Raw genomic sequence first — 11,625 nt, 5'->3', positions numbered from 1 at the left:
ACTTGCGGAGTTGCTCTGCGGTCGTGGCACCACACTCCCAGTCTCTTCCTCTTGCCTACCTTTGCATTGAAAGCACCCATTAACAGTTTTTTCCTTTAATTTAGAAGTTTGTGAATATCTTCATACATGTGGTCTACTTCTACATTTTCGTGACTTGTTGTTGCATCTATTTGATTTACCTCATCGGGATTTGAGACTCAATGCAAATTAGGTGACCATTTTAAGTACTTGCTATTCCCAAAACTATACATGGATTGAATGCTGGTGTCCTTGAATTTCAGTAATTGGATGATGAAATTGCAGAGTAAAATACTGTACTGGGTTATCAGTATCTGCCTTTAATAATTATCTGATTAAACATGCTATTTGTAACACTCATCACTGCACAACAATTATGAACAGCATCAGCAGAACGTGACAGTGATGAATTGGAATACAAAGCAAGCACTCAAGTGAAACAAACCAGCCCATTCCAGAAATGTTTATTCTCTACACTACAACATGAGCATCTCATAAGGTCTTGTGCAAGCACGCCAGCAATTAAAACCCACAGGAAGCAGTACAAATACTGTATAGGCATCCGAAAACCAAGAAGTAACATTAATACAAATATAGGATCCATTAATTTTATGAGATCGCATGCTAACACAGCATACAGATTCGTATAGGTCTGTGCAGCATCCTGGATTTGTAAGGTGCATGTGCGACGCATATCATGTATGACACGAATGCTTTAGAAATACATAAGTGGCCATGAACATATAATGTAATGCTATGCGACCAGATGACCAGATTTTACTGTGGTTGACGATCTGAACTTTCATTCCGGCTGAGAATCAAAAATCCAAAACAGTTGAAAATCAATACTAATTCTCATACTGCAGCAGCCCTCATCCGTTAGTGGATTGACCATGGTTGATGACGTTTGTGTCATTGGTCCTTGTAGAACCTCAGGTGCTCAAGATGCCTGCATTTTGATTCATGGCCAATTGTATTTAAGGAATGGTTTGCTTGTAAGAAGGAATGCGAGTATCCAGAGAAAATGTACACATCGGGAAGTTTACCAAGCTATTAGCTGCACTGCAATCTCCTGGACAGGTGTTTTTTGGAGTTTAACCAAACTATTATCTGCCCCAACTATTGCATCCAAATCCCTGGATTGGTAGTTATACACGTTCCCAAGCCAATTTTACAATATATTATTTTATTTTCTCCAAATCAAGACTGATATAAATCACATATTTAGTGCACTAGAGAAGCATAAGTTTATATTTACTGTATTATGCTTTTAACCAGGCATGCCCAGGACGGCATAAAATTGGGTTAAACTTGGCCAGGTGACATGTAATCAGTGACTCAGAGGTGTGGTTGGAGTGTCCCACTGAGATCACATCAGATGCACAAATTGAAAATAAAGTAAAGCTCCAAATGTGACTGCAGCTGTATGCCTCAAACAATGGACCATACCACTGCCATAGGTTGTCCAATGGAGGAATGAAGGAGCTACAGACTGCCTCTACAAACACCGTCAATTGGTACAATAAACTGAACCTAAATATCAAAACTTCTTTTTTAACTTTCGATTTAAAGCTTTCGTGACTGCAGGAATTCATCTTCTTGGTTTTATTATGTTTTATTATTTTATTATTTCTATTCTTTTTTAACGTTTATACTTAGCCATATGCACAAAGAAGTGTATAATCTTGTGGTTGTGAGGTCTAAATCTGTAAAATATATGTATTATAGATGCCGAGTAAATGCTTTGTAATATCACACGTGTTTCATTGTATGTGTGTTGAACTTATTTTGCACCGTATGTAGCCAACAGTGCTAATCGGAGGTGTGTGTGCTTCTACATTGCACAAAGTAATTTGTCAATCCATTTTTTATTTGGGATATGATTTACAAATATAGCAAAAGCTAAAAAAGCAAAGTAATTCTTGTGAAAATTATGCCTCAGTTAGATTATGTAAGGTGTTGGATCCTTGGAGCTGTCACACATCTGGATGTGGACATGGGAGGTGATTCCAGGGTAAACGCTCTGCATTTTCAGCAGACGCCCAACTTTATGGCCGCTGGAAATTGAGCCGGTATAGCGGTCAGGATGGATGTAGAAAATCTTGATGCAGAAGTCTGGAGAAACACAGAGTAAACCAGGAAATGTTACACGTACTTTTAAACAAGTACGATTTGTCGTCCGCTTGTAATGCAAGTGGTGCGTTGATTGTTATTTCCGAGCGAGCTTCTGATGCCCGCAATGGTTATTCTGTACTTCTTCAGCTGGCTAATTATCACCTTTGGATAACCGATTACCTTTCAGTGTAAAAAAATATCCAAGTTGTGAAACGATATCTGTTCCCCACGTCTATATTCGGTGCCTGACGGTCGTAGCTAACATGAGCTTGGCTGCCTGGCACAGAAATTTGGACAAAACTCAGGGCCGGATTAAGGTTCTTGTAGGCCCCAATAACTTCTGTTTCGTAGGCCTTCAGTGATAACTTTATACAGTTTGTACTGCTGCCCCATGTTAATATCGTCGCTTGACAGATGTCATTAATGATACATTTATTATTTAGTCTGTGCCCTAATTTGATGGGAGCGCGTTGTGTACTGCAGATAAGCAGATTTTATTTGAAATTGTTGAGAGAGAAAAACCAAAGTAAGCTTAAAAATATTATCCGCGAAAATTTCTTCAACAATTTTTAACTTTGATTATCATATCGGATGACGCAGCTTTTAAAAGATGCTGTTCATTTTCATCGATAGCATAATTCAATATTCTGACAGGATGACTGCATGGCGAGTGCCATGTTTCTTTACTTCTGTTGAAGATTAAATATTTGTTTGACTCTAGATTTGAAGCTTTCGTGACTGCAAGGATTCATACTCTTAGTTCTTTCGGTAAAGTCACGTAGGTAAAAATTTTAATTAAAATTAAAATAAAACAATAAAAATCACGACGTTTCGGAGGCAACACAAGTCTCCGTCATCAGGTGGGACCGTCACAGACAGATTAGCTGCATCAAGTGAGGGAGGGATTCAGGGTGTAAGCTCTTAAGTACCAGTTAAGGGAGGAGGGGGGGAGGGGCTTATCAGAATGTGGTAGCCAATGAATGGAAAGTATTGGGAGGGGGGGGGCTATCAGAGGGACGGGGTACTCGTGGTCGAGGTCAAGGACGTGTTTGTGCGCAAGTCACTGTGGATGTACATAATAGGAAAGGAAAGAAAATGCCCATGTTTATACCAATGTTGGCTGACAATAAAGAGAGCACTGTTATATGTTAGGGATGTTAACACTCGGTAAAGTAAAATAGTGTCTGTCAGATAAGATGGTCCAACAATGTGTAATTAAATCTTTTTTTTTTCATGGTTGACAACATCTTTCCAATGATTACTAAGTTTGTACCCATCATCACACGGCAAAATTGAGTCTTCCGCCGTTGCCGATCATTGCTACAACGCGGTGGGCTCTCATGAGATTGTTTTCTCCCAGACTAAGGTGCTCTGCAAACCCTCTGGCTACCATCAAAGGTTTGTACACAAAGCCATTCAGATATACAAACACAGACATAATTTCAACCGTGATGATGGGTACAAACTTAGTAATCATTGGAAAGATGTTATCAACCATGCAAAAAAGATTTAATTACACATTGTTGGACCATCTTATCTGACAGGCACTATTTTACTTTACCGAGTGTTAACATCCCTAACGTTTAACAGTACTCTCTTTATTGTCGGCCAACATTGGTATAAACATGGGCATTTTCTTTCCTTTCCTATTATGTACATCCACAGTGACTTGCGCACAAACATGTCCTTGACCTCGACCACGAGTACCCCGTCCCTCTGTTAGCCCCCCCCCCCCCTCCCGATACTTTCCATTCATTGGCTACCACATTCTGATAAGCCCCTCCCCCCCTCCTCCCTTAACTGGTACTTAAGAGCTTACACCTTGAATCCCTCCCTCACTTGATGCAGCTAATCTGGCTGTGACGGTCCCACCTGATGACGGAGACTTGTGTTGCCTCCGAAACGTCGTGATTTTTATTGTTTTATTTTAATTTTAATTTCATTTTTTACCTACGTGACTTTACCGAAAGAACTAAGAGTATATTTGTTTGACTGTGTATGGTCGCTTTACTTTGAGGAATTAGCCGATTGTTCTGTTACCCAGTTTAACAAACGTAACCATTGAGGGTTAGTTGTACTGATCAATGAGGAAGACATCTCCAGGAGTACTGTGTTGACAATGCCTAGCATAAGTGTTCGCATATTAAAGTGTTTTGTTTTTAGATATTAAAGTTGCTTAACGCAGAAGAGTTTGAGTGGTGCCTTCCTAAGTTCATGCATAATAATCCTAATGAAAAGAGCTGTATCCTGCGTTGAGATCTGAATTTTGAGACCTGATATAAAACACACTAAAACATAATCAGTAAAAGTTAAAGCGAGAATCATTGTATTATCACGATTGATAATACAACCCTAGACAATGAAGCCGAGCCTAATTATCATAATTGCAAACATTAGCATTGATAATTGGTTCTTTACCCTTCTATCTGGCAACAAAACTGACACCTTTTTACAAGGAGTCATGTTTGCATAGACCGCAATACCTGCAGTCATAATACAAACAAAAGAACATAACTCTGATAATGTGCACTGTCCTTAAAGTTGATTGATCCACACCCGAGACAGCTTTCCTTAGAGCCTAGTCTCATATGGGTTGGACCAGATGACGCCAAAAGGCGCACAACTCAAAGACAATGCACCATCAGAGTATGAGAGCTCGGGGCAAGCATCTACACTATGGGAACCTCATTTGCCAGTAAAAATATGATAATTGGTTCTTTACCCTTCTATCTGGCAACAAAACTGACACCTTTTTACAAGGAGTCATGTTTGCATAGACCGCAATACCTGCAGTCATAATACAAACAAAAGAACATAACTCTGATAATGTGCACTGTCCTTAAAGTTGATTGATCCACACCCGAGACAGCTTTCCTTAGAGCCTAGTCTCATATGGGTTGGACCAGATGACGCCAAAAGGCGCACAACTCAAAGACAATGCACCATCAGAGTATGAGAGCTCGGGGCAAGCATCTACACTATGGGAACCTCATTTGCCAGTAAAAATATGATAATTGGTTCTTTACCCTTCTATCTGGCAACAAAACTGACACCTTTTTACAAGGAGTCATGTTTGCATAGACCGCAATACCTGCAGTCATAATACAAACAAAAGAACATAACTCTGATAATGTGCACTGTCCTTAAAGTTGATTGATCCACACCCGAGACAGCTTTCCTTAGAGCCTAGTCTCATATGGGTTGGACCAGATGACGCCAAAAGGCGCACAACTCAAAGACAATGCACCATCAGAGTATGAGAGCTCGGGGCAAGCATCTACACTATGGGAACCTCATTTGCCAGTAAAAATATGATAATTGGTTCATTACCCTTCTATCTGGCAACAAAACTGACACCTTTTTACAGATGACGCCAAAAGGACAGTGCACATTATCAGAGTTATGTTCTTTTGTTTGTATTATGACTGCAGGTATTGCGGTCTATGCAAACATGACTCCTTGTAAAAAGGTGTCAGTTTTGTTGCCAGATAGAAGGGTAAAGAACCAATTATCATATTTTTACTGGCAAATGAGGTTCCCATAGTGTAGATGCTTGCCCCGAGCTCTCATACTCTGATGGTGCATTGTCTTTGAGTTGTGCGCCTTTTGGCGTCATCTGGTCCAACCCATATGAGACTAGACTCTAAGGAAAGCTGTCTCGGGTGTGGATCAATCAACTTTAAGGACAGTGCACATCATCAGAGTTATGTTCTTTTGTTTGTATTATGACTGCAGGTATTGCGGTCTATGCAAACATGACTCCTTGTAAAAAGGTGTCAGTTTTGTTGCCAGATAGAAGGGTAAAGAACCAATTATCATATTTTTACTGGCAAATGAGGTTCCCATAGTGAACATTAGCATTATTCATAAATTACATATTTTTCATTGTATTATCACGATTGTGAATACAACCCTCGACAAGAAAGCCGAGCCTAATTGGCATAATTACATACACTTGCATAACTTCATACAATTACACCTTCATTTTATTTTCACGACTGCTAAAACTCCGAGACAACAAAGCAGAACCCAATTAACACAAATGCATAATTTGCTTAATTACATACATTTACATAATTTCTTTTTAATTATTTTCCAAGACCTAATATATATAACAACATTCCTGTGGCTCCAGCGTCATCGTCAGATGGAGAAGCAGGTAATCCTGCCCCTTCGTATGAGTAACTCCACCACTGCTCACCCCAAAGAGGACTCGATCAGCAAAGCTCTTAAGCCATCTCTGTTAAGATTGATCTAATTATTTAGATTCATTATGAATCATACTTAATGTTAACTTATGACATGCATGTTCGTACTGTTCATGACATTTAGTCATGCATTTTATTTCCAGAAATGTTGAGGAGGTACGTAACCCCTGATTTTAACATGTCTGCAGGAAACCAGAGTCTGCTTTAAGTAATTTAGTGTGATGTAGCATTTTCCAGGAATGTATCCCTTACATATAGCGGGGGATTCCTGTGCATTTTTAAGGCAGTATAATTGATGAAGGTGTTGAGGATTTCTTTTTCTTAATTGTGCACCACTGCTGACGCAGCAACATCAACACGTAACGTGTTTACCCTGGTGCACTGCGAGATGAAGGATTGATTAAGAATGTAGAATTACCGTCGTTGGAAAACTCCACTCCATCATTGATGACATTGTCCTTCTTGTAGGGCTTGGCCTGGCGTTTCACTTTCCCTGAGAATGGTGCATTCACGACAGAGCCATCCGGGCACTCCACATCCACTCCCATGTGTTTGTGGCCAGATCTGTAGTAAAGAAAAGAGGTCAAATTCTGCATGTTAAAATATAGAGCATATAAGGGGTATAGTTCCTATGTGCCCTTGATTAATTATCAATGCAAAGTAGATTATGTATATAAATAATAGAGCCGTAATGCACAAGTGAGTACAGTATTGTTATCATGCTCGTCATTGCATTGTTTGTTGTTGTAACTTGTCGACCCGCCCCTACTGAGCATCTGTGAAAAAGCGCTTCATAGTTAATCAGATTCCTTCAGGATAAATACAGATTCTGATTGCTGATGGCTCTGAACTATTGATGAAAATATGGTTGGAGTCAGCCCCTCCCCCCTCACATAGGACACCCAATGTCCACTTCCAGCATAATGGTAGTCATTTATTTACCATGCAGGGTTCATGGCTCTGTCGGCATGGAATTGCACATGCAACTTTCTGGTTATGTCACGTGTGGAAACCAGAGGGGTGGTAACTTTTTTAAAGCATTGGCCACATTGGAATCTTTTAGCTCCCCGCGGGGCGATATTGTCACGTGGAAACACGCGTTAATTGCAAATGAGAATTGAGCCAAATGTGCAAAATCGGCGATCATAAAAAAAATGCATAATGATATAAAAATACATGCATTAATGAGTAATGTATCCCTAAAATGTCGCAAGTACATTTTGCAGTAATCACAAACTAGCCATCACCTTAAATGTATGAACTATAACTAGAGGGCACTAGGGATAGTTAATGGTTAAAACATTAATTCGATTACACTCAACGAACACCCCTGTTGTGAACAAAAATAAAGGAATTGTGGACTGAACAATTTAATTGACCTACAATGACTAAATTAATTGGCCTCGTATAGCCCCAGTGTGTGTGACGAGTGAATGAGGAGTCTTACCGACGTGCCCCATAGCTACCACAACCATATTTGTCGCAGCCTCTCAGCTTGTTGGCCGTTTGTCCATCACAAATCGGACTCCACTTTACATTGCCAGTGGCTGCTGCTGCTAAATTTGAACACAAAGAACACGTTTCGTTACAGAACTGCACATTAAAAACATATTCTCTATGCGACCTTTTTGCCAGTATCAAAGTATGAAAAAAATAGGTTTTACCCTTTCTGGCAATAAAAGAGCAGGCGTTAAGATGTTCAAACACCAAATAGAAACCTTTTTCAAGGAATCAAGTCTGTATTAACCACACTTACTTGTGGCAAAACATGCAAACAAACATGCTCTGATAAAATTTTCATACTTTAATACTGGCAGAAAAGTCCCATAGATTTCCAGTGTACCTGCTCAACCCGAGCTATAAATGCTCTGATATTTGCATTGGCTTTGCACTCTTTCGCCTTTCGGCGTTCTCTGGTCTGGCACTGGTGATTCAAGTCCATAAAGAATGCTGTCTCTGGTGTAGGCCAGTCAGTTTCAAAGATAATGCATATATTATCAGAGCATTCTTGATTTGAAGCTTTCGTGGCTGCAGGAATCCATACTCTTTGTTTTTTTCAGTAAAGTCACGTAGGTATAAAATGAAATAAATCACGACATTTCGTTTCGGGTGCAACACAAGCAACGCTTGTATTGCGCCCGAAACGTCGTAATTTATCAGAGCATGTTTGTTTGCATGCTTGGTTAATGCAGACTTGATTACTTGCACAATGTATCTATTTGGTGTTTGAACATCTTAACACCTGTTATATTGCCAAAAATGGTCAAACCTATTCTTATTTTTCATACTCAAGAATACACAATCTTCACTTTTTTCTTATTTGCCACAAGAATTTGCTATATTTTGCAATGTTATTACAAAATATAAAAGGAAAATTTATGAATGTGTCTGTTCAAAATGTTTGGCGTACTTCCCGACATGCAACAAACTTGAAATTTGCCATGTGGGTACTTTCCAGACTGTACACCATGAAAAATTATAAAAATAGACTTTTGTATTTTTATGGGGGGGGGGGGGGGGGGCGCAATTATGCATATATTTTGTCATGTGACCCGTGTGCGGAAGCGTAACGGAGTGTGCCTGCTGATCGCGGATAAAGTGAAATACAAATGTGTTGCAGGTCTTAAGCGTTCTTCGCGCAGCATTGCTTTATTATTTGAGTCGTTTACTGCCGTACGCACCCTGAAAGTTGTGTGTGTCTGCAGCAAGCGCGTGTTTGTGTACCTATGGACGCGCGTGCATTTGTGTTTGGGGGGAGCGGTAGTGTAGTGGTTTGCGCGCTGCGCTACGAACCCACCGACCCGAGTTCGAATTCCCGCTCGCGGCCAACACCGGTGACGATTATTTGAACCGGTCCTGGGCCTCCCCTAGGTCGACTCAGCCTCAAACGAGTAACTGGTGTGGTGTGTGAACATCACCACTGGGGAGACAAAGGCGGCCGGGCGTGGTGAATCCAAGTCCCGGGCGAAGCCGGGTAGTCATGGTAGTTACAAAATAAGCCAGAGTGCATCCATACTCAAAATGAGCATTGGGAAGTGTTCATCAGTAATAGTAGTCCATAAGCCAGTTCTGGAAATTCTGCATTCCGATGGTGCAGGCCAGGCACTCTATAAAACAATGGTACTTTTGTCGTGCAGGGTATCAAGGATCACACGTAGACCAGATTATGTTCAGGGCTGCCCGCCGTTTATTCTTTCTCTCTCTCTCCACACTTCCCCCCGTCGCGGGCGCTCGCTATCACCGCTCCCTCCAACTCTCTCCTCCCTCTCCTCTTCCGATCCCCCGTTTTTATCCCCCTTCTTCGGGCTCCTCCTTTTACGTCCCCCTTGACGCACTCGCCCCTCGTTCGGTCCTCGCGGTACTCCTCTACACTTTTATAAGACTGAATTTTTTTTTTCAATATTCCCTAATCAATACCTGCATACTAACAGCCATGGCGTGGATTCAAAACATGACATCTAACAAGAGCACGGAAATGCATTCTAAACATTACACTTAAGATTTAATAAGTGCAAGTGTCTAGAAACAATGCAAATCGGAGACATTTCCTTCAGAAAAAAACAAGTCGGCTTGGGCAGGACACCATTGCTCGAAGGGATGGTGGCCAATTTGCATGGCCATCACGATGGAATGTAAGCGGAGATAAGAGTCGTGGGATCAGTACGGTATATCTACAGATGCAAGGCTGTAGCATCCCAGGACCGTGATGTTTAGCGGCAGCAAGGGCGGAGGAAGCCTTCACACAGCAGTGGAAAGAAACACTGCTGGAAGTTAGTAATGCTAAACAAAAAAAGTGGCGCAGCCCTCATATGCCGTCCAACTCTTACACATCAGGAGCACACATTGGTGAAATTCGTTTAATTTCGCTCGCAACCTTGAACCCACGCTACACGCACGTACGGGGTCAATTCACATTGACCCCTTTCAGACGACACCATTCGCGGCCCGCGTCATGTAAGCGGTGTTGCCGCGGCGTGTGAAATGCGGACTCACGCATGCAGCACTGTCGGTTGGCGGGTCCGCCGCACCTGCCCTTGACGTTCTTCCCATCGCAAGCCACGTTGGTGTACTGGCACACACCACCATCGCCCTCGCACTGCGCATCCTTGGCGTAGGCGGCAGCAGCCAGACCTGAAAATGCTTATTGGTTAAAAAAACAATCATCAGGAACGAACGGCGATGCCTGAAATCAAGTGTGCCCTGTCACTAATTTTTGCTCATATAATAATTTGTTGTTGTCAAAGACTGGAAATATTTCACCTTTTTGAGACGAGGTTTGAATAATATTGCATAAAGTACACACTAGCACGGCACAGTGGACCTGCACTGTGGTATTTATATAATCATGCCTCGAACGCACTGACATTATTTACAACAACAAAGTACATCAGAACCTACCAGGACCCAAAAGTACAATGAGGACGAGGAGACTCATTGTCACGCCTGAGTTGAGCTGTTGCTGTGACCAACAAGACGTAATGGCCGTCGTGTGAGGGGCTGCACTCTCACCGACTTCGCCTTGAGTCGTGTGCCCCACTTTATACAACTCACACACGGAACAAGTTTTTCCGCGTGTTTTTGTAACGCCCCAGATTTTGTCCGATGCTGTTACGTAAATAAATGGATTAACGCTGTGCGGCACACCACATCACCTCCGGTCACACTTCCTCCTTTTGCAGCAGCTGCTGTTGTTGGCGTGGCGCCACGGGTAGAATACTCGACAAGGAGTATCAATCATCAACTTCGGTTATTCCCACAGAAGCGAGATGTTGGATAGCCATGGAACAGAGACGGGTCACCGCATCGGCGTCTTCAAGATGCGCTTCTGCGGCCGTCTGGAACGCTCTTCCAATATTAGGAAGCCACTGGAGCTATGCACTTTTAAATCAGCTAGATTGAAAACTTTTTTTTTAAGAGCTGCTTTTTGTGTTTAGTTTGTTGTCCTCCCATCCCACATCCGATTAGCACGTTTGGCTAGGTATGGTACTAAATAATGTTTACATGATATACAACAGAAGACACTGAGCAAGAATGTAAATTAAAGCAAATTACTTGGTGATACCGCGTTGGCAGCAGTGCACATGCACACACATTACAAAAAAACATTCGTCAATAACCCTGTCTCAAAAAGGAAATATACGTAACGATTTGGGCAATGGTCCTTCATACCACATCCAGAGAGATAGTGGCTACATACGGCGCGAAATAAGTTTAACATACATGAATACGAACAGTCCTTGACTTACGTACACAATTAGTTCCCGTGTCTGTTCGTAAGTCGGAA

At 41.6% G+C, this 11,625-nt stretch overlaps 1 protein-coding gene across 4 annotated transcripts; it reads right to left on the bottom strand.

Annotated features, from left to right (window-relative positions):
- Positions 1-466: 466 nt before the first annotated feature.
- Positions 467-10,891, bottom strand: LOC144722592 (leukocyte cell-derived chemotaxin-2-like). 4 transcript variants are annotated; one of them, XM_078600813.1, is made up of 5 exons: positions 10,740-10,891; positions 10,335-10,472; positions 7,789-7,897; positions 6,760-6,905; positions 467-2,133 (listed from the first exon to the last, which is right to left on the bottom strand). In XM_078600813.1, the coding sequence occupies exons 1-5, from the start codon at positions 10,774-10,776 to the stop codon at positions 1,961-1,963; spliced, it is 603 nt and encodes a 200-aa protein (XP_078456939.1). In that variant the 5' UTR covers positions 10,777-10,891; the 3' UTR covers positions 467-1,960. The 4 variants fall into 4 exon arrangements, with proteins under 4 accessions (XP_078456939.1, XP_078456940.1, XP_078456938.1 ...); XM_078600814.1 differs by having other exon boundaries at positions 7,789-7,894; XM_078600812.1 differs by having other exon boundaries at positions 7,789-7,894; positions 10,335-10,481; positions 10,740-10,889.
- Between the last annotated feature and the right edge of the window lie 734 nt (positions 10,892-11,625).

Source organism: Lampetra planeri, chromosome 15, assembly GCF_965212315.1.
Source record: "Lampetra planeri chromosome 15, kcLamPlan1.2.h2, whole genome shotgun sequence".
Lineage (NCBI taxonomy): Eukaryota > Metazoa > Chordata > Hyperoartia > Petromyzontiformes > Petromyzontidae > Lampetra > Lampetra planeri.
This window is presented reverse-complemented; position numbering and strand designations above follow the sequence as displayed.